Here is a 24,618-nt window from a genome sequence, read left to right as displayed (position 1 = left end):
TACCCACCATACAAATTTTAAATCGTTATATCTCCCGCAGTTTTTTATTAAGAGCCATCCAATTTGGTAGACATTATTGGCAGCTGTCTTTAAGAACCGATAAAGACTGCGCTCATAATCGTCAAAGCCGACATTTCGGAAATTGTAAATGGATACATCCGAATATCTGCCACAAAGCTAAAGATACAGGGACCAAACTTCGAAGGTATCTTACTGATAACCTCCTTCAAAGGTTCAGCATATAAATTTTCAGAGCACGCCTACACCCGCCGATCTCCTAAGAGATCGATAAAAAAATTGGATGGCCTGGACTTTACACCTGTTAGAGTAAATCGATAAGATCATATATCTCACACAATTTGAAAGCTAGAGTCACCAAATTTCAAAGATATATTGCTAGTAACAACTCGTAAAAAAATTGGACCACGCCCACTCCCGCCCCAAAAACGATAAAAAGCTTTAATCTCCCGTAATTTAGGACCTACAGTTTCCAAACATGAAAGGAAGATTCCTAAGAACCTCTTCCAAACTTGAAAAGAAGATTACTAAGAACCTTTTCTAATCATTTTTTCAACCACACCCACTCTCGCTCCCAAATTCTCCAGGGCCATACCTCCCGTAATTTAAGGTCTACGGTTACCAAACTTGGATGGAAGGTTACTTGGAAATTCTTCCAATAATTTGTTTCTCCCGCACCCAAAATTCACCAAAGCCTATATCTACCGCAATTTCTTGTCTACACCCACCCTGTTACTTGCTAGCTGTTATCAGCTGGTAATACTTATGGTATCTAAGTATTTCGCAGTCGGTTACGCCCGACTGCAACGTTCTGTCTTGTTCTTGTTTTTTACTATATTTAAATATTTGCAAGAAATCACTGCCTATTTTTGGGATCAGGGCAGCCAAATAGAAAATTCTATTAGGCCAATGATGTAAGACAAGCTGTCATTATGCAGCCAACTAATTTGACTGTCTGATGCCCTAGGAGAACTGCTCGCTGTTCTGTTGCCTGTTGTTGTCCCTTGCCCTTTGCCCTTTGCCATTTGCCCTGTAAGCCTGTCATTGCAATAGCGTTTTTACAGGCTGTACAAAAGCTAAAACACTCCCCAGTGCACTATTGTCGAGTCGCAGCAAATGAAGATAGGGGAATGAGGTAAGGGTGGGGTTGGTTTGAATGTGGGGAGTGGCATGCTTTAATTTGTTGATGGCAGGAAAACGCCGTCTTGCTCTCACTTATGCATCGGTTGTTGTGGAGCTCCCCGCGCAGACCTCACACCCCACCTCGAGCGGCTTTATTGAAATATTATGCAACAAAGTTGATGAATTTTTAGCCCGACAAACGTGGTCGCTGCATGGGGACTGCGCATTAAGCAAAACTTGCCACACTCACACAAAGAGAAAGAGAGGCATCCCCATGCCCCCAACACCCCCATGGCAACACGGCCCATCGCTGCCATCGTATCAGGTGTTTACCAAACCGACGAGCACAACGAAAAGCAAAAAATATTGTAATAGCAATTGAGAATTGCTGATGAGCTTTGCTGCCTGTCTACCTGCTGCCTGACTGCCTACAACGACGACGACAATGACAGGCAGGCCCGCTAAGACAGAGTTGCCCCTCTCCCCATATCCCCACCTATGCTATAGACCTCTATAAATTGTGAAGTCACTGCAAGCAACTGGCACACTTGCCGAGGCTGAAGCTGAAGCTAAGACAGACTGAGGAGAATGAAGCTGGGCCCAAGTTGCTCTAGTCTTTGCACAGACTTGTTGTCGAGGGAGCATTTTAATTATTCAACATTGTTGACAAAGTTTGAGCTGTGACTGAGCCAGCGCAAGTGCTCGTGTGAGTGAGAGAGGAAGACAGTGAGAGAGAGAGAGAGAGAGAGAGAGAGAGAGAGAGAGAGAGAGACGGCGCTAAGGCAATATGATTTGCTGCCTGAGCAGTCAAAAGTTGAGGTACAAAAATTGGTCCACAACAAGCGCCTGTTGACATTGCCAAATGCCAAGGGGCCCAACAAAACAACAAAGGAGGTTCGTTCTACACTCGTGGATGCGGAATTGGGGAGGGGTTTGCGGTGTTGGCGGCTATTTGATAATATTCTTACTTAACTGCTCGTTAGTCTCTCTTTCTCTCTCTGGCATTCAAAGACTTCATCATCATAAAGCCGTTTTGAAAATTTCAGGTACATATTCGTGAATATTCTGAAATAGGTATAAATCGTTCAATGAAAGAATTTATGCCCTTCAGAAATTAAAACTTTATCGTTATCTTATTAATTTAATTTAAAAATTAAAATAATCAAACGCAGCTGAATTCAATATCACTTATTAAAAATAAAGGAAGATAAGCTCGGGGTTTGATTCAGGACTTAGAACTTATACAGATATCAATCGTTTCATGTTCTTAATTTGAATAATTATAATTATTGGAGGTATATATTTTCCAGCGTGATACAAAGTTTCCTATTTATTTTTAGTAACTTCCATATACATATATCCATATATAAAATTGCAATTTCTACACTGTGTTTCAGTCCCATAGACCGAACAATGTATTTCCTACTGGACATTTATAAACTATACCTAATCGGTGTCACTACAGGACCAACAAAATAGTTTAATAATAGTTTTACATTTTAGGTATCAGATGGAGGCTTTAAAGAAGAAAATTGAAAATACGTTGAAATTGTGTCGACGTAACCCACATCACTGGCCACAGCCAGCCAGAAAGGCAAGCAGGCAACCAAAGAGCCAGCAAGTCCTTTGAAACGCACGCTGCCATTTAATTCTTTTACAGTGACCCAAAAGCCACAGGCCCAACGGCAGCTGCAACACCGATGCATATGACGAGCATGCTGCACAAAGTGATACGGATGTTGGGACAATAATGCAATTTGGGGGCGTGTATAAAAAAATGGCTGGTCAAAGGGCTGATACTTTTCATATATGGCTTGCAAGTTTTTGGACGGCTCGCTTCAATAATTCTGTTAGCTCACACACAGACACACACACACACACACACAGCACATAACCGTAAACCAATATATTCCGAGTGACCAGCATATTTCGAGTGACTTTTGTGGCATTGGCATCGACTGTTCACAAAAGATAAAAATGCCTGGCAAAACTGCAGTTAAAGTTAACAAAAGCAGCAACAGCAGCAATGTTGGCCGAAAAATCACAATGCAATTGTTTGGCAACGTGGCACAAGTCGACTGTGGGCAGTCAACCAAAAGTCAGCCATAAACGTAACTGGAGCTGCAACACACACAGACAAACAAACACAGACACACACATATACACAATAATCATTGAGTCTCTTTAAACAAAAAGGCACCACAGACGGCTTGGCACTTACGTTGTTACGTTGTTGACCACTTGAACCCAATTGAAGTCCAATTTCGAAAATACCTATAAGAAATGTAGCAGAGTGCACTCTGGGTGTAATAAGAGATTAATTGATGTAATCAGCATTGCATTAAAAACCAATTCAGAAGTATTTTCTTTTTCAGTTCAGCACAACCAAAGATCGATGCACCAGCTATTTTGACCACGACGAATTTGAAAACGGATTCTTAGAGATAAAAACAAACGAATTCATTTAATATTAGTTTGGTGACTATAATCTCAGTGAAACAAGTCTATTCCGAATTCCACAGCTGACTGAACCTCTATCTCAAATATACATTTAAAGCTTACAATGTTTCTATTTTTGTTTATACTTATACTACACATTATTTATTTAAATTTGAAATTTTACTGAGCATTAACTTATACTGTACTTATTTATTTTATAATCTTATTATATATTTTTTATCCAATGTCTAATATTCTGCACTCCAATCGAGTTGAATTTCGAGATTATTGAAAACATTCAATATCTCAGTAAATACCTATCATTTTTCAACACCTTGTCAATTATACATTGACCTTTGGGTTTGGAAATTAGTTTCAAGACTCTCCTGCCGCACTGTCAAATTTTTTACCATCAAATAATCTCCTCTAAATGTTGTTTTTCAGTTGTATCTACCATTATTGTTTCTTTACCATGTCTTTTAGGTCATCGCTGGTTGCCAATTTTTGCGCTAGACCAAAAAACAAACTGATGAGCAATTGCTTTGTGCAATGTTGTTGAGTGTTGTCTAAGGTGTATTCTACTTTTTCGATCGAAACGTCCCAATGCTGTCCAATTTCCGGCTTGGTAAGCATATTACATTTTGTCACTCCCAACGTATCCCAATTCGTCATCGTATTTATACAATACATGGTCTTCCATTCCTTCTGGCACATAACATAATAATATTTTGTCAGCCCCATTGTTCATTTCAAGCAATTTAAAATCACCTTTCTCCAACGATTTTATAATATTTCCAACCCTTTCATCTTATGTTTTGCAAATTTCACTAAATTGGCTTAAAAACTATTTGGTTGATATGATATGATATGATAATCTTACTTCGGGATAATGTATCTACGTATTGCATCTGCTTGCCGGCACTTTGCACTAATTCATAATCGAATTTCTGGAGCTCTAATGCCCATCTCGCAATCCTAGGGTTGAGATCTATCTTCTTTAATGTTAGTGTTAAAGAGTTACAGTCTGTCCCTAGTTTGAAGCGCCTTCCCTGTAAATATATTCTAAATTTAGTAGTCGCATAAATAGTAGCCAGAGTTTACAGATCGGAACTGTGGTATTTTGCTTCTGCTGTAATACGTTTTGAGAAATACAAAATAGGCGCAGCTTTGCATCTTACTTCTTGTGCAATAATACTGCCCTAAATCCCATAGCATCGCAATGCAGTTCAATATAGTCCCTGCAAACGTAGATTGCCAGTACCATCGCTTCCAACAACTTGTTGTTTAAATTTGAAAAGCAATTTAACTCATTTTCTTCAAATTTAAACTCTATCCTTCTTAAGCAAATCGTACAATGGCTTTATCATAATGGAAAAATCCTTTATCTACGGAAGTATGAACAAAGTCCAAGAAATATTTGTACTGACTGGATCTTGTCTGATGTTGCGAAATTTTATATTGCATCCAGACCCTTATCATCAGCTTTAACACCCTCTTACGACATATGGAATCCTAAATATTTTATCATGTCTTTAATAAATCCATACTCATCCAATTTTAGCTCAAACTTATTCTCAACCAATCTTCTGAATATTTTTCTAAACTCGTCGTTTGCTATCAAGATATCAGCCATTTTCTGTCCAATGGGCATTAGTAAGAACTGGAATTGTCCTAAGGGTGTTACGAAGGACATATACCTTATCGATTCTTCTTCAACAAAGACATCAAAATATCCATTCTGCAGGTCAAGTTTGGTAATGACTGTTTTACTAACGAGTTTACGAGCATCTAACAAATCATCGATTAAATTGATAATGCATAATTATCGTTGTCTTGTTTAGTCTTCTCAAGTCGATGCACATTCTCAAGTCCCCAGTTTTTTCCTTAACTACAACAACTGCTGATGCATATTCAGAACAACTTGGTCGAATAATGCCATACTTCAAATATTCATCTAATATGTCCTGTAACTTTTCTTTCTCTGTGTACGACAACCTTCTAGACGAACAGCTAAATGGCTTAGCTTTTTCGACCGAAGTCTTCATATCCGCAACATTATATTCTGAAATAGTTTTTAGTTCTAAAACTTCGGTTAGCCAAATCCTTTCCAATGTTCTGCTATCGAATATATCTATCTTATTTGGCTGACAATATACCTGGATTATAACATTATCCTTTTCAGTACTAGGTTGATCAGACCTGCTTTCAATAAACTCACTTGAGATCCCCCGCAGCACGAACCCTGTTGTCTTTTGGGCTTCAAAGAGCTCTTGCCCAATGTTCCATGACTTTGCAATTGAATCAGCTGGAGTCCTTAGGAATGGTGCCACCTCTTAACACCTTCGGCTTCGCTGCACTAAGTTCTCTATCCATGGCTTGTTCCGGAAGCAACAGAGGTGCTGCTGGATTGTGTTCTTGGATTATCGAAATATATTTTCATTCGGGATTCACTCAATTAGGTCATCTAGGATCTCATCGTTGCCCATATCCAGTTCTTGAGCCATCACCGTCTTGCGCTCAAAATATATTCCAAACTTCTCCTTTGATTTCCACATGCAATCCTCAAACCTGCGTCGTAGTTCTGCCTTAGTCATCTTCTGCCAAATGCAATCATTAAGTTCTCCAATAACTCAGTAAATGGTTTGCCAATGCGTGTCGGTTCAGCGTGCAGCCATTGGAATGCATCGCCCTTGAGCTTGGTTAAACATAACAATCGGCGCTGCGTCTCAGTCAATTGGTACAATTCGCAACATTCTCCAATTGAATGATCCAATTACACTCTGAAAAATTACCTTCGAAATCCAATACGACTTCTTTTAACAACTGGAATGCCGCCGTCGATAATGCGCCGTTACCTTTTGCCACGCCTTCGTGCATTGTTGTGCCTGACTCTGCTTGTTGAATTTCACAACGGCCGTTTTCGCTGGCGACAACTTGCCGGCGGCCGCCGTCGCGGATGTTGCCGTTTTTCTCTTCCTCCGCACATTCGCCGTTATTTTAAACTGTCTGCAACTGATAGGCGCCGATGCAGACGCTTTGCAAGCGCAGCTGCTCGAGTACACATTTCGCTGATGCTATTTCACCACGCATATTTTCGATGGCCTTGGTGCCCTTGAAAATTTCGTTACGTTGCATTTCCAAAATTTTGCATTGGAATGTTATGAGAGTATGAGAGTATGTATGAGAGTTTGTTTGTTTGTGTTTTCATTTGGCTTGACATTAATTTCTTATCGAGTGTGCCTAAGAACTACATTTGTTGATAACAGTTAATGATATGTGCTTAGCAAACTTAAGCAGTTTGCAGCAGCAGCTGCTAAACACTCAAGCTAAACAAAATATGCAAATCTAATACGATTTTAATGTAGGCCAACAACAACAAAAGTGAAACCCCAAGTATCGCACACACACACTCACAGAGAGGGAGAGACGGGTACTTTTATCATTTGTGCGGCTGCAAAATCATTCTCCTTGGCAGCAGTCAAACTATTGAGCAAAAAAAAAAAAGATTCTCGTCGCATGGCTTTTTGATTCGCTTTCTTTAGCATACTTTTGTGCGCGTCTGCATTCAGTTTCCGAATGCGTTTCAGATTCTCAGATACCAGTTGCCAGTCACCGATTCTGTTTGCCCTCGTATGTGTGCCTGTGCTTGTGTGTGTGTGTGTGTGTGTGTGCTGGTTCGCGTGTTCACGTGTAGATTTTATTAAACATATGAATTCATTATGCAAATACGACAACATCAACCGACACCAGCGACGAACGAACCAACGAAGGAATGAAGGAAAATTGTATGAAAATCGCCTTTTGTTGCCTGCTCCATTTCCATTTCCCCTCTCCCCCCCCCCCCCATCCTCCTCCATGCGCCGGCACATTGTAAGTAGTTTGAGCAACGTGGGGTTAATGGGTTATGCGCTGTGATTTTCAAAGAGAGTGCTCGCCTTTTGTTGAATTTTATGTAAAGTGCAAATTGATTTGCCATTGGGAGTAAAAGCAGCCAAAGCAGCAGCAGCGGGGCAAGCAACAGGAAGCAGCCATAAGAAATTATTAAAATGTTCATGCAACAAAAGGTTCTGCTGCTGCTGTGGCTTTTTATACGAGCATTGTTGCCTTTTGTTGCCGCTTGTTGCATAATTGAATTCGAATTGTGTCCAATGCGTGGAATGCAGCACCACGCTTACAATTACCGAGCAGGCAGCAGGCAGCCGTTACCTGATCGACTGGACCAGTGTGGAAAGTATCTTGAGGAGCACAAATCACAGTTATGTTTTTCACCCAACTGTCCAACCGGTTGTTATATATTGTTGTTGTTGTTCACGCACAATTAACACTAAAATAGGGCCTTAACACGAGGGGACTTGAATTGATGTTAGGTAGAGAATGTGTGCTACACAAGCCGTATGCCACTTGCCACGTTCCGGCCACCTACCCACAGCCACACATAAGCATATAGCGAATAACATGCCACTTAATTTTATTTCTTTTCATTTTGGCAAAAATGCGGCGCACATTGGTCCAAATTGTGCTAGCAATTCTGAATCGTATTAATATTAAAGTGATCATGATTAATTGCTTTTTTGTTAATCATCAATATTTTTAAAAGCATTTAACGCTCTATTTAAATATATATATGTTTTATTTGATTAGTATTGTTATTTTTTAAATCATAAATTCAATTGTTTAATTTGTAATTTTTAAATAAATGTGTATAAGGTTAAAGGTTAAACAAATATAGTGTAAGGTTAAAGGCATTAAGCCTTTATAAATGTATAATATATATTTAAAATGTTTGAATATTTGTTAATGATATTTTGTAAAGTGTTATTAAAATAGGTGACAACTTTTTTTTTGCTTTTTATTCACTACTTCAAGCACTTAATTTTCCTCTTGTTTGAAATTAATCCCATAAAGTCTGCTAAAAACTTGAACGGCAATCAGCTTTGACTTACTGTTTGTACTTTGTATTACTGTTTCGTTTGTTAACAATAAACATTCAATTTAGCTTTTATTTCGTTCATTAAAAGAGAAATTCTTTGATCACTCGATCGCAAATATGATCGCTGACTTCAACTCAAAAGTAATCAAACTGAAATGATACTAAATGATATTTGTTGCACTCGTGTTAAGAGCCCACTGTGCACTGATTGTTGTTACAGCTATTTTCATTGTTGGTGATGTTGTTGTTGGTGCTGTTTTCCTTTGTCATAAAGCGGCGTGAATGTAATCAAGGCGGCTATTATTCTTAGATTTGAGGCGCAAATGAAAACGTCGGGAAGAAAGGACGAGAGCTGCCAACAGCCAAAGACAGCAGCTCCAGCCAAATATGTAATGTCGGGTTAAGGTTCAATACGAAACAATAGCCATGTGTGGTGTGGTCTGTGTATGTGTGTGTGTTTGTGTGTGTGTTTGTGTGTGTGTTTGTGTGTGTTTGTGTGTGTGTGTGTGAAAGTGTCTGCCACAGTAGAAGCAGAAAAAAAGGCAAACGCTCTGTCGCATACAAAAGCCTCATTGTTTGAGTCCGTGGTAGACGCAGCTGCGTGTTTGGAAAACGATGCGAAGATGATGATGAGGCGTGGCAGGGTGGAAGGGTGACAGGTTATAGAGTGGCAGGTGGTAGGGAGTGTTGCAGAATGTAAGTGTTGCGTTGAATATGCACATGAGAGCGTGTTAGTGAGTATGAGTATGTGTGTATGGATTTTTAAGTAACTTAGCTCCATATCGAGTGGAGACCGTGTCGTGTCACGAGCACGCACAGTTAAGCACGATATTGAAAAAAGTTGAAAATGAAAATAGTAAAGACAAACTCGAAACATATTCCAAACAAGTAAGAATGCTGTAACCGATTCAAGTGTTAAATATTCAAAAGTTGTATTGGTAAATTTCCCTTTAAAAAGTTTTGCATCCAAATGTGAGCAGGTCCGCAAGTGCACTAATTTCTTATAGCAGGCACAGGCACGAATGCAGAGCATGTTTTTATTCACGAATCCGAACTGATCCTAATTGGATTGCGACAATAGCAAACATGTACTGCAGCAGGCCACTTATAATGTAGGTAATAGGCTACTTATGACTTCATAATAAGACAGTAACAACATCTGCCAATAACGATATCAATCGGTATCAATTGTCTGATCACCAACTTAAAGAAGAAGAGATCAATCGCGGCATGTAAAGTAAGTAGACGTGTTTAACGAAGAAATATAACTTAGTCTTGACTGCTACAAATACCAGAAGTGAGATAAAAAAACTCGACTTAATGGAAATTAACAGCAGAGACGTGTCGTCGAAGGGCTCCAAGGTCGAAATGCTGGCGTGATTGAACTCGGTGCCAGCAAGTGACCGTGGCAGCGTTCCAGAGTAAGATGAGTTAATAAATGAGGCTCGATCGAGCAGTAGCCTAACATTCCAAGATAACATTTTGGAAATGCAACAAAACGAAATTTTCAAGGGCACCAAGGCCATCGAAAATATGCGTGGTGAAATAGCATCAGCGAAATGTGTACTCGAGCAGCTGCGCTTGCAAAGCGTCTGCATCGGCGCCTATCAGCTGCAGACAGTTTAAAATAACGGCGAATGTGCGGAGGAAGAGAAAAACGGCAACATCCGCGACGGCGGCCGCCGGCAAGTTGTCGCCAGCGAAAACGGCCGTTGTGAAATTCAACAAGCAGAGTCAGGCACAACAATGCACGAAGGCGTGGCAAAAGGTAACGGCGCATTATCGACGGCGGCATTCCAGTTGTTAAAAGAAGTCGTATTGGATTTCGAAGGTAATTTTTCAGAGTGTAATTGGATCATTCAATTGGAGAATGTTGCGAATTGTACCAATTGACTGAGACGCAGCGCCGATTGTTATGTTTAACCAAGCTCAAGGGCGATGCATTCCAATGGCTGCACGCTGAACCGACACGCATTGGCAAACCATTTACTGAGTTATTGGAGAACTTAATGATTGCATTTGGCAGAAGATGACTAAGGCAGAACTACGACGCAGGTTTGAGGATTGCATGTGGAAATCAAAGGAGAAGTTTGGAATATATTTTGAGCGCAAGACGGTGATGGCTCAAGAACTGGATATGGGCAACGATGAGTTCCTAGATGACCTAATTGAGTGAATCCCGAATGAAAATATATTTCGATAATCCAAGAACACAATCCAGCAGCACCTCTGTTGCTTCCGGAACAAGCCATGGCTAGAGAACTTAGTGCAGCGAAGCCGAATGTGTTAAGAGGTGGCACCATTCCTAAGGACTCCAGCTGATTCAATTGCAAAGTCATGGAACATTGGGCAAGAACTCTTTGAAGCCCAAAAGACAACAGGGTTCGTGCTGCGGGGGATCTCAGGTGAGTTTATTGAAAACAGGTCTGATCAACCTAGTACTGAAAAGGATAATGTTATTATCCAGGTATATTGTCAGCCAAATAAGATAGATATATTCGATAGCAGAACATTGGAAAGGATTTGGCTAATCGAAGTTTTAGAACTAAAAACTATTTCAGAATATAATGTTGCGGATATGAAGACTTCGGTCGAAAAAGCTAAGCCATTTAGCTGTTCGTCTAGAAGGTTGTCGTACACAGAGAAAGAAAAGTTACAGGACATATTAGATGAATATTTGAAGTATGGCATTATTCGACCAAGTTGTTCTGAATATGCATCAGCAGTTGTTGTAGTTAAGGAAAAAACTGGGGACTTGAGAATGTGCATCGACTTGAGAAGACTAAACAAGACAACGATAATTATGCATTATCAATTTAATCGATGATTTGTTAGATGCTCGTAAACTCGTTAGTAAAACAGTCATTACCAAACTTGACCTGCAGAATGGATATTTTGATGTCTTTGTTGAAGAAGAATCGATAAGGTATATGTCCTTCGTAACACCCTTAGGACAATTCCAGTTCTTACTAATGCCCATTGGACAGAAAATGGCTGATATCTTGATAGCAAACGACGAGTTTAGAAAAATATTCAGAAGATTGGTTGAGAATAAGTTAGAGCTAAGATTGGATGAGTATGGATTTATTAAAGACATGATAAAATATTTAGGATTCCATATGTTGTAAGAGGGTGTTAAAGCTGATGATAAGGGTCTGGATGCAATATAAAATTTCGCAACATCAGACAAGATCCAGTCAGTACAAATATTTCTTGGACTTTGTTCATACTTCCGAAGATAAAGGATTTTCCCATTATGATAAAGCCATTGTACGATTTGCTTAAGAAGGATAGAGTTTAAATTTGAAGAAAATTAGTTAAATTGATTTTCAAATTTAAACAACAAGTTGTTGGAAGCGATGGTACTGGCAATCTACGTTTGCAGGGACTATATTGAACTGCATTACGATGCTATGGGATTTGGGGCAGTATTATTGCACAAGAAGTAAGATGCAAAGCTGCGCCTATTTTGTATTTCTCAAAACGTATTACAGCAGAAGCAAAATACCACAGTTCCGATCTGTAAACTCTGGCTACTATTTATGCGACTACTAAATTTAGAATATATTTACAGGGAAAGCGCTTCAAACTAGGGACAGACTGCAACTCTTTAACACTAACATGAAAGAAGATAGATCTCAACCCTAGGATTGCGAGATGGGCATTAGAGCTCCAGAAATTCGATTATGAATTAGTGCAAAGTGCCGGCAAGCAGATGCAATATGTAGATGCATTATCCCGAAGTAAGAGTATCATATCATATCATATCAACCAAATAGTTTTTGAGCCAATTTAGTGAAATTTGCAAAACATAAGATGAAAGGGTTGGAAATATTATAAAATCGTTGGAGAAAGGTGATTTTAAATTGCTTGAAATGAACAATGGGGCTGACAAAATATTATTATGTTATGTGCCAGAAGGAATGGAAGACCATGTATTGTATAAATACGATGACGAATTGGGATACGTTGGGAGTGACAAAATGTAAAATGCCAGAGGACTATCTCATTGTCAGGATGGCCGAGTTGCAGCAGGCCACTTGTAATGTAGGTAACATGCTACTAGTGACGTAATAATGAAACTGTAAAATGACATCTGTACATAACATTGATATCGATATCGATCGATATTAATCGTTTTTCGTAAAGTAAAGTAAGCAGACGTGTTTTAGAAAGAAATATAATTGGTTTGGATTGCTACATATAGTTATAGAGAATTGAATTGATTTTATATGACAATCCTTATATATACAAAATTGCAAGAGCTCAATTGCTGTCTATTTTTTGTTCAATTATCGGTACATTGTTAAAATACTTATAATAAATCTACAAATGTTCAACAAAATTTTCGACAAAAAGAAAACAATGGTTAAAATGACCCAAGTCCCTAAAACTACACACCAAGTGTGTCCGTAGGGGGGCGAGCGGCGGAATAATAAGAACATTGCAATTGTACATAAAATGACAAAGGCTATGAAAAGAAAACTCATTTTGACTCTGTGATCGGGAGAGACACTGGACAAGACAGTTTCTGGGCAGACAAGTTGGAAACTCGGCCAAGTCGATGATAAGGCATTCACGAGCACAATATCATCCAATTACCAATTGTGATAAATTGTACTTTTAAGCAATTTAAACCCAAAAAAAAAAATATATATATATATACATAAAGGAGCAAAAGTTAAGGCAAAGCAAACCGAAACAGAACGGTCCCTCTTCAAAGTTCGTGTCAAGATACAAAACAAAAAAATAAAAAAAGGTTGTCTCCCTGGTCAGGCCAGACAACAACCCGCATTGGATACCCTGTAAGTCTGTGCTTGCTGCTGATTTGATTATTGTTCTTTTTATTGATTACATTTTGCAAGTACATGGCATCCAGATGTCGAGGACACTTTACGTGTTTCTAAATAATCCAGAATCCAAAAGCAGACAGACCTAAATAAATGAATGCCCTTTGCTAAAACATTGTGTATTTTCCCATTTGCAGGGCACCTAAAAGTCGAGCATACTAACTTCCTGCTTTGGTCCCAAGATACATACGTAAAACTATTTTACTAATAATGCCTCAATTGTGCGTAATATTGAGGGATGAGTTCTACTCCAGCTTTGTGGCATAGGGTCCGGCTCTGGATAGGTAGGGCTTAGGTATTTTGGATTCTGGACAGGACATGTATATGTATATGTATATGTATATGTATATGTATATGTATATGTATATGTATATGTATATGTATATGTATATGTATATGTATATGTATATGTATATGTATATGTATATGTATATGTATATGTATATGTATATGTATATGTATATGTATATGTATATGTATATGTATATGTATATGTATATGTATATGTATATGTATATGTATATGTATATGTATATGTATATGTATATGTATATGTATATGTATATGTATATGTATATGTATATGTATATGTATATGTATATGTATATGTATATGTATATGTATATGTATATGTATATGTATATGTATATGTATATGTATATGTATATGTATATGTATATGTATATGTATATGTATATGTATATGTATATGTATATGTATATGTATATGTATATGTATATGTATATGTATATGTATATGTATATGTATATGTATATGTATATGTATATGTATATGTATATGTATATGTATATGTATATGTATATGTATATGTATATGTGTATGTGTATGTATATGTATATGTATATGTATATGTATATGTATATGTATATGTATATGTATATGTATATGTATATGTATATGTATATGTATATGTATATGTATATGTATATGTATATGTATATGTATATGTATATGTATATGTATATGTATATGTATATGTATATGTATATGTATATGTATATGTATATGTATATGTATATGTATATGTATATGTATATGTATATGTATATGTATATGTATATGTATATGTATATGTATATGTATATGTGTATGTGTATGTATATGTATATGTATATGTATATGTATATGTATATGTATATGTATATGTATATGTATATGTATATGTATATGTATATGTATATGTATATGTATATGTATATGTATATGTATATGTATATGTATATGTATATGTATATGTATATGTATATGTATATGTATATGTATATGTATATGTATATGTATATGTATATGTATATGTATATGTATATGTATATGTATATGTATATGTATATGTATATGTATATGTATATGTATATGTATATGTATATGTATATGTATATGTATATGTATATGTATATGTATATGTATATGTATATGTATATGTATATGTATATGTATATGTATATGTATATGTATATGTATATGTATATGTATATGTATATGTATATGTATATGTATATGTATATGTATATGTATATGTATATGTATATGTATATGTATATGTATATGTATATGTATATGTATATGTATATGTATATGTATATGTATATGTATATGTATATGTATATGTATATGTATATGTATATGTATATGTATATGTATATGTATATGTATATGTATATGTATATGTATATGTATATGTATATGTATATGTATATGTATATGTATATGTATATGTGCCCGCGTCATACAAAATGTGAAAAGTTGAGTGCAACGTCCAGTGGAGGGCTAGGAAATCAATAAAAATCGATATTCATAAATCGAGAAAGGCACATGTCTCCCACACTTTGGGGCTAATATCTCTGTATTTGCTTGGTCCTTTGTTGCCCCTGTGCTTCATGCATCGGCATATACATTCTGTGGCCACCCCCACATTCGGTGCCTCCCCCCCTCCCCCTTCCTAGCAATTGTAAAAGACTATGTCTTCCGCACTTTGTTAGTTAGTCAGTGAGTAGAGCGTCAAATTTTGTATATTCCTGGTAGTTGCTTTTAGAAACCGATAACAAATTTTATAGTCACGCCCACACCTTCGCCCATAATCGCCAAAGCCGATATTTCTGAAAGTGTACATCGATAAATCGTAGATCTCCCACAATTTTAATAACAGAGTCACCAAACTTAGAAGATATCTTACTGGTAACCTCCTTCAAAGATCACATATGTATTTTCAAACTACGCTCACATTCACCGCCCTCACCTTCGGCCCAGAAATCCGAAAGGCGTACAATTTGTAGGCTACAGTCAACAAATTTCAAAAGTATATTGCTAGAAACACCCTTAAAAAATCTGAAAATAGTTTGAAACCACGCGGACTTCCGCCCCCAAAATCAATAAAAGCCCATATTTCCCGCAATTTAAGAGATATAGTTGGGAAACTTGGAAAGAAGTTTACTCAGATCGTGCTCCAAAATTTTGGTTGGCCTCGCCCACTTCCGCCCCTAACATTTCCAAAAGCCCGTATCTCCCGTAATTTAAGAGCTACACTTACCAAACTAAGAAGGATGGTTATTAGGAAAAAACTATCTACCGCAATTTCAAAGACAAACTTGGACGGTATTTCTTGGCTATACTTTGCTACCTCTTATCAGCTGATATTACTTATGGTATCAAAGTGTTCTGCAGTCGGTTACGCCCGACTGCCACGTTATTTTTTATTTGTTTTGTTTTCTTGCCTTTTTCTGTTTTGTTGCTTGTTGGTTTTGGTATCTTGAGTATTAATCCTAATTGAAGGGAAATCCCTTGATGGACACGCACATAGCTAAAGGGATCGGTTTAGGGGCGGAGGCAAGGGAGCGGTTAAGCGGTAACCCTTTTTATACCTTGTATCCACTTAAATAGGTAAACGGGAATATTGTTAAATTGTGCAAACGTATGTAACCGACAGAGGGAAGGATATTAACACAGTCAATCTAGTTATTCAACTTAAGAAATTTAAAATATATAAATTCACATTTCGTTTGATTGCGAATCTCTCACGATTCCCTCAAATCGCTTTGAATCGATTTCGGTTAGTAATAAAAGCCACAATTTTTCAGTGTATACTTTCAGTTAGCAATTGCATAACTATCTGCTTGCATTTGATTTTGCAAAGGCTTTCAATGGAAAGTTTGGCAATAAATATAGTACCTGTGGTTTTCTTAGAAAATTTAAATATTTTAGAGCCAGTTAAATGGTATCTCCAAGTCAGGCGTTTTAGACTAGCTATTCTTACTATTTTTTGTTGTCTACTCTGGGGCTGTTGTGCTGCCCGAGATCGTTAGTTTTGCTATTTTATGACGCTGGTTGTGTGTGTGTGTGTGTGTTTGTTTTTTCTGTTGGCTTTTTACTGCTTTTCGTCTTTTTCTTCTGTTTTTTTTTTTTGGCTTATTCTGGGAAGTAGCGCTTAAGGAAATCTCATATGAAGGGTTGCATGTGTGTGTGTTGGCAGCATTGCCAACATGTGGCGCAAGATAAATGCGTGCCGTCTCAAAATTAGCTACGTCTATCAATCCCCCTCCCCATTCCTTTTATTCCTACATATACCCGCATTATACTCAAGTCCCGTTAGCTGTTAGCTTTGCTGATAGATTTACACGATATGCGAAATGAAAATGATTCCCAATTCTTATCAGCATCAGACTTTAAAGCTTACTAGAGACAGGGAGATCTATCTATCTCTCTCGCTCTCCCACTCTCATTTGTAAGCTTAAAAAAAGCAAACGAAGGAAGAGGAAGAAGTTCATAATTGCAATATATTTAAGATGATTGACAATAGCACATTGCTATATAAGACTTATAGCGGCTAAACGAAAACAAAATGTACAAGAAAATCTGATAATTTTGATAACACTCGAAAGATTTAAGCATGGTTGATATACCCTGGCATGCAAAAAGTATGTTTTTCGTGCAAGAACTCATCTTTCCACAGGCAGCTATGGCAGCTATATTATTGCAAAATATCCGAATACAGCCAAGTTTGTATGTTGAATTTATTAGTTTGTTTCTTATACCTATTACTTAGCCCTTTAGTAGTAAGAGGGTATTAAAAAAAAGCGCATATAAACATTTAATGATTCCCCATTGTCATTACATAAAGGTGGCTTATAAAAACATTATTTCACAATGGAGGTGTTGAAGGTGTGTGACTCTGTTGTGTGTGTGTGTGTGTGTGTGCGTTTTCTTTGTTTGTTTATTTGTGTGTGTACTTGCTTGAGATGTGTATTGTGTAGCAGTTTTGGGGTCATGCGGGCGGCTGCTCATTTGTCGACTGCCACAGCTCCCTGAACGAAGGCATTTCATGGCGGCTAACGAGCGGCTGGGGCATATACAAACATATCTAACCCAATGCCAATGAGAAGGCAAGACTCGTCCCCCTTTTCTTGCACATAAATAAATACATACACATGTACGAGCGTAATTATATTTTGGTGTGCACAATCTTTAGTCAGGCATTTTTTGTTTCGGTGCCGCATAGATTAAATAATTGTGAGCTGCTGGTCTGCGATTTCGGACCATAAAAATGGCATTGATAAGGCCAATAAACGCGAACGTAAACCAAAACATGTAAGATAGCTGTTGCCGAATAGTAGTAGCTCGATTATGGTATACCCAGAACCCAGCTGTTAATATTCTAGTTTTATTGCCAAAGTTCCCCTTAAAAAGTTTAGCACACTCAAATATATGCATGAGTGGTAGTGCTCGTATTTCTTTTGACCAGCATAGGTACTGAAGTGTAAAAAAAAACTATGGCAATGCTCATATACATCCACAAGCCCGAGCTGATTTGTGGATTTTATCAATGTATATTATAAGTTATTTGAAAGACTCTACCTTTGAAATTGTATCTTTTATTGCTACCAGAAATGGCGGACTGTTATCGAAAAAATAATTTGCCACAAAATAAAACAACCACAAATTATACCCAATTAAACTTTTTTTATGGGTTCAGGGTATAAAAAAAAAGAAACAGACAACACGAAATATACATAATAGTTATTGTAGGTCCAACACAAATGTTTCATGCTGATTCTGTTTTAATTGCACTTAACCATATAATAGAGAACAGAGACTTACTTGCTTAACTATTAGAGTTTCATTATATATTTATATTTAGATTTTTAGATTATTATTTAATACATTCCAATGGACACAAAGATATAGAATGATACGTATAGATTATTGAGATTTTAAAGGTATCGTTGCTAATTTGGATTGGGCTTTTATTTATATTTATTTCGAAGCATAAGCCTTGCGATTTATTCTTATTTGTTCATGTACTTCAAACTGAATTTAATTGCAGCTGCTTTGCTTATACACATTAGAGAAGGAATACATCAAAGAATTCTATCTATCTACTACTTGAAAATGCAGCTGGTCACATTGCTGTCAAAGACTATGCCTAGTCTTGAGGCTACTTATATTAGAGCTGAGACAAGTCACCAATTTGTTGGCTCTTTATCTAGCTGAGACGTATTTCGAACACAGCTGGCCACACTGTATGCGTTCTAAGTAATTTTCTAATAAAACGCAAATAAGTATTTGATATATTTTCGGATTGGATTTACTCGAATCACTTGAAAAGGGCAGCCCAAAAAGTTCGTTGAATGTGCCACAAAAAAAGCTTCAATCTTGAGACGCAACTCGATATCAACTTTGGACTCGTTGTTGTTTGTGTGATTGTTGCTGCTGTTGGTTTTGTTATTTAGTTCTCCGATTCGATTTAAGTTCTGCATGTCTCTCTCTCTCTCTCGCTCTCTCCCTCTCTCTCTCTCTCTCTATCTCTCTTTGTCTCTGTCTCTGTGTATTGCCGTTTTGCCTTTGACCTCGTCAATTCGTCTATTGCCGCACAGTGTTTGTGCCCATTTCTATGTAATTTCAGTGCAGTGCTTATGACAAACGTCAAAGCGAAACTTCGATTGTCAGCAAGTGGCCCAGTTTATAAGAAGACGGATAGAAGTAAATGGGAGCGTGGAGCGGAGCGGAGCGCTGCTGCAAACAATAAAAATATCTGCATATTTTGGCACATTATTCAAATTGCCATTATGCACGCGCCTGGTTCAAAAGTATGCCACAACAAAATTGGAATCGCATTCGCAAACAACAAATAGCAAATGGCAATTGCAACAGCCATGCCGCAGTTCGCAGGAGCGTTACTAGCAACCCGTCAACCCATTATGGCGGCCACAAATGCAATGCAGGAGTAGAATGGCAGCTAAGAGTGTTGGCGCCACCAATGTCAGCCAATACCAACGATACCAACATCAAACATCGACCCATGGCACGACTGCAATCCTGTGGCAATGCGACACTTTACAATAGAAACAACTTAGAGTGATCTAAACGCAGAGTGAGCTAGACGACCCGATACCCTAAAACATGTACACGTAATGCTAAGCATAATATGGCAAGTCCATAGCATTATTCCAAATGAGTAACACATTTTAAAAAAGGTATGCTGTATAAATCAATATGCAAGCGATATTTAATGAAGTTTTTCTAACACAATCTATTGAAAATAAAAGCAATAGTGCTGAGAGTATAAAGAATTTAAAATCTTTGATTTTCATAAATTCCGACAAGCAAAGTATGTCTGTCATTCGGTGTAGTAGTCTGTGATATCCTAGCGTGTGTGCCTAGCCAGTTTTAGGCTTACAGTACAGGGTATAAGGGGGACGAGGAGAGTTGGACCACATACCACAAGGTATGCAACGGTTTTGTTTAGTTTCACATCGTTTCGCGCTGCCGCACGTGGAGTTCATTATCGCTAATAAAATGCAAGCGCCCAAAATAATCGTTCCGATACGTAAACGTAACGATACATGTACGTATGCGTAATGTAAATATATGCGCCCATTGGCTGAAACGGTTACGCTGGCTGCATTACCAGGATGGTCAGCAGCATTGTTGCAGCTCCCTCCCACCTATTACTTACTAGGCATACTTCGTTCGAGGCGCATTACAAATTTAAATTGTTTGCATGCCGCTGCGCAACACAAAAAAAAAGCCAAACAAAACCATTCATAAAAAGAAAAAATATAAAAAAAAAAATCCATTTTATTTTGCATATTATTTATGGGTCGCCTCCGCACTTAAAAATGTTCAACACGTAAAAAGCGTTGCATGTATAAATATTCTTTTTTTTTGCGGATACGGTGCACGTCTTGCTGCAACAGCCATGCCATACGCTGTGCCGCCGGACTAGGCTCGAGATTTATGGCTATGGCGGAAAGACAGACAGACAGCAGACAACCCAGAGAGACATAAAAGGACGAATAATGGACGGCGAGTAGTAGATGCAGCGACGGAATAAGAGAGCCAGATACAGGAAGAGAGAGGGGAGCACTCAATTTCTCTATTGCCGCAATGGCATTGCCCCCTACGATAAGTTGAAAGCATATTATGAATATATAGTAAGGTCCAAGGAAATTTTCCAATGTCGCCAAATGTGTTAGAGATATTGCTTATTGCGTGCGATTGACTTTGAGGGGTATTATTTTTGAATGCACCCTTAAGGGATGCCAGCTTCTGTGTGCTATTTTTACATTTTTGGGATTCTATCTGATAATTGTGCTTATACTACAGTTTTGACAATATTAAGAAATTTGTTTACATTTGGGCGAAAGTTTTATATTTCCATTTCTTAAAAATTTAAAAGAAAAAAAGAAAATGCTGAAATTTTCGGAGATAGTCTTGAATAGTTTGAGTGTCAGCGGGAATGCCTCATGTCTTACCTTTCGCAACATGTCATCCAGCGAGTCCACATCGAGTCCGGCATAGTTGTTGTTGAACTGACTGGAGCAATTAGACGAGGTGCTTGTGTACCGCTTGCGTCGTCCCAAGGCTGGCGAGTTGACCAGCGAGCTGGGCCCACTGGAGCTCACGTAACCCAGCTGGGCGGCAGCCATTAGCGGGTAGAGCGTATGATGTGTAGCCAAATGTGGCACATGGCCCATGGTCAGATGGTGATGCGACGAGGCAGGCGACGAACTGCAGCAGACAGCCAGACAACCCCCGGGGGGTGGCGAGGCGCCCGATGTTGTTTGCTGTTGCTGTTGTTGATGACGCATCGAGGCGAGTGGCGAGGGTGGCGCTGTGTGGTGCAGCTGCAGCGAGTGATGATGATGGTGCAACGTATGCGAATGCGAATGCGAGCCATGATGCAGATGGTGATGTTGCACATAGGCCTTAGCGGGCGAACTGTTACCCGACGAGCTGTTCGAGGTGCCCGCTGTCTCCGTTAAGATTGCATTTGAGCTGCAGGAGCCGGAGGCGGAGGCGGAGCCGGTACCGGTGCCGAAACCGTTGCCAGTTTCAGCAACAGCAGCCGCAGCGGACGTGGCACATAGTTCTTTGCTTTGTGTGGAATCGCTTGTTGTGCTACTGAGCTCTGAATTTGACGTTTGGCCGCTCAACTCAACGCTCTGGCGTTGCAAATGCCGCGGATGGCTGTGAAGCGGATGTGGATGCGAATGATGCATTTCCGTCGGTGATGCATCGACCAGCATCAGCGTCGTACCCGCAACATCCATGTGGGACTCCACTTTAAGATCGTCTGTGTGCGTGTGCTTATATTTTCTACCAAACGATGCCTCGCTCTCTCTCTCTCTGGTCACACTGACTGCCACTTAGGCGTTTCCATTAGCGATTAGGGCAGCATTTTGCTCTTTTTTTTGTTTCTTTTGTTTGTCACTCATTGAACACTCAACGCCTTAAATAATGCAACGCTAAATTTGAATACAAAATTGTGTGTGTGTGTGCGGGCGGGGTAAATAATTGGTTGCATTCGGTTGCCCTCTCTATCTTTCTCTATCCCCATCTCTTTCCCTATGTGTGTGTGTCTGCCTGGTTGTAAATTTATGTTGCTGTTCCGTTTGTTTGCTTTTTAATTGCATGCCGCATGCTGCATGCCACAGCAGTTGCTGCACTTTTAGGCGTCACCCACGTGATTAATGGTTACCCGGGGAACTCAACTGCAGTGCGGAAGAGTACAAGGCAGGGGGACAGGAGGGGTAAATTGGGGGCTTAGGTTGGTTTGTTTTTAACCACAAATGCGCTGCAGTAACTGAAACTGAAAACTGATTGTTGTCATTTGCAATTTGCATTTGATGGGCGAATATCGAAACGGCAAACGCCATAAAGTAGACAACAAATATAATAAACAACAAAATATATAAAAAATATATATAAGTAAACAAAATATGCACGAGACCTTGACAGCAAGATATCCTATGAAATGCAGCTAACCTGACTTGATTATTAGGTGGAGAAGTCTGCAGACTCAACACCTACAAATATTTATCGAATGAAGTGGTAACAACTATTTGACATTATTTATTCTTACACATACCTTAGACAGCCCTTTACGCAAACAATACAGACCTACAAATTTGTTCGGTATTGTTTGTGTAAAAGGCTATCTAAGGTATGGCTTTCCAAGTATTACTTTAATTTCTTATGACTACTCCCTTGTCCACCTTTCGCTTTCTATTTGAAATAGTTAAAGAAAGCGATTTAGTTTTTAATTAGCTCATTGGCCTCCATCGAAAAAAGTGTACATATGTATAAGTTGACAGTTTTGCTGTTAGCGTTAACCGATTTAGAGCGATTATGGACAAACGGGAAAAAGTAATCGACTGCACATATTTTTCAGTTCCTAGGCACATAAAAATAAACAAGTTTAATGAATTTTATATCAGAATCAGAATTTCATAGGTTTTGCGACAAATCTTAATTGATTGAAAAATATTTTTCACGTAGGAATGTACAAATTTCCAATCAACCACTAAAGCAGACTAGCAGCAGATTATAGTTGTATACAATTTTGGACCGGAGTCAACCTGTCAACATTTAAATTTTACTCCAGAGTACGAAACATTATTATGCTGGCTGTGAATTGAATATGACACATTTGTGTGGTTACATTGCATTTTGAATGTGACATATTGATATATCGACTTCGTTTGACAGCTATATGATATAAAAGTCTGATCCGGTCTATTTCGTCGTACAAGTTTCAACGCTACCATTTAAGCTGAACGAGTTTAACTTATTTTAAATAAAATTGTTGTAAGAAGAGAGACATGGCTACATCGAGTCGGCTAATAATGCAGATTAATAATATATATACTTTATGTTGTCGGAAACGTCCCTCATGATGAAATTGCGAAACCCTATACCAGACATAAAAAAGTTTAGCATACTTTGCAGCGACACTGTGACGAAATATGCAAATAAACAAGACTCATGTTGAGTTGTTGTTATTTACCATACATAAGGCATAAGCTTAACTTGCGTGACCAGAGGTAGAAGGGGAGCTGCGTGCAATTTACAACAAACAGCAATCAATTTTGAAGCATAAATAACTCAATTTTCAGCATTAGCCACTGACTGGTGGCACTCATGCTGCGGCTGCTTCAGCTGCCTGCTATTAATAAATTAGCAAAGGGCTGAAATCATGTGAAGAACAGCTGTCTGACTGGAGCTGGAAACAGATGTTGTTGTTGTTGTTGTTATAAGTTTGAATATGGAATATGGATAAAAACGTTGGGGCCCTGCTGCTACCAATTAGTCTGGGACGTAGAAGCTTATTGCGCTTATGTAATGCGCCTGATTTAATATGCCCGGATGTTCGACGCCTGGCAGGGGTGCACTGGAGGGTTGAGTTATGGATGGCATCTAGTATATCGAGATCTAATTTCAAGTTGCAGTAGAGCAAGAGTCGAGTAATTCGACACAGGAGCAGCAACAGCAGCAGGATCAGGAGCAGAAGCAGCAGACAGTGCCAGGCGACATGTTTGCCAGGCAGCCGGACATGTTGCCCCATGCCCCATCTGTACCTGTTATTGTTGTTGTTTTTGTTGCTGTTGCTATGACTGAGAGTTGAAGTTTTGTATCGTCCATTTAACAATGTACGATGATGATACACACACACACACACAGACAGACAGCGTACTAGTGGGGGCAGTGTCAAGACCCATTACACAGAAAAAAAATTTTAAATGAATGTAATTCAAACTGGGTGTTCTTCATAGGCACATTTCAACATCATTTACTTTGACTCAAATAACAAATTACAATTCTTCTAAAGTATTAAATTAATTTTTACAATAATACAAACATAAAACATAAGTAGAAACTTGAAATTACAAAAGCGCAAAGTGAAGAATGAAAATACTATATCAAGTTGAACAAACTTTCTTTTTTCTGTGTGTAGGAAGAAGT

The 24,618-nt window shown here is 38.2% G+C and overlaps 1 protein-coding gene across 2 annotated transcripts in view; it reads right to left on the bottom strand.

The window, feature by feature from the left end:
* LOC6565318 (uncharacterized protein CG43867) overlaps positions 1 to 24,618 on the bottom strand; it is a 126,511-nt gene that overhangs the window by 83,787 nt on the left and 18,106 nt on the right. The window contains exon 1 of one of the 2 annotated variants that reach the window (XM_032737971.1): positions 21,129 to 21,941. The exons of the other annotated variant lie outside the window; for it this stretch is intronic. Coding sequence (XP_032593862.1) covers positions 21,129 to 21,926 — 798 coding nt within the window. The 5' untranslated portion in view covers positions 21,927 to 21,941. Of the gene's footprint in view, positions 1 to 21,128; positions 21,942 to 24,618 lie in introns of those variants that run through there. 2 annotated transcript variants of the gene reach the window in all.

This window comes from Drosophila grimshawi, unplaced genomic scaffold (genome assembly GCF_018153295.1).
Source record: "Drosophila grimshawi isolate 15287-2541.00 unplaced genomic scaffold, ASM1815329v1 contig_1006, whole genome shotgun sequence".
NCBI classification, from domain to species: Eukaryota; Metazoa; Arthropoda; class Insecta; order Diptera; family Drosophilidae; genus Drosophila; species Drosophila grimshawi.
The sequence above is the reverse complement of the archived record's forward strand: the minus strand, read 5'-3'. Positions and strand labels throughout refer to the sequence as shown.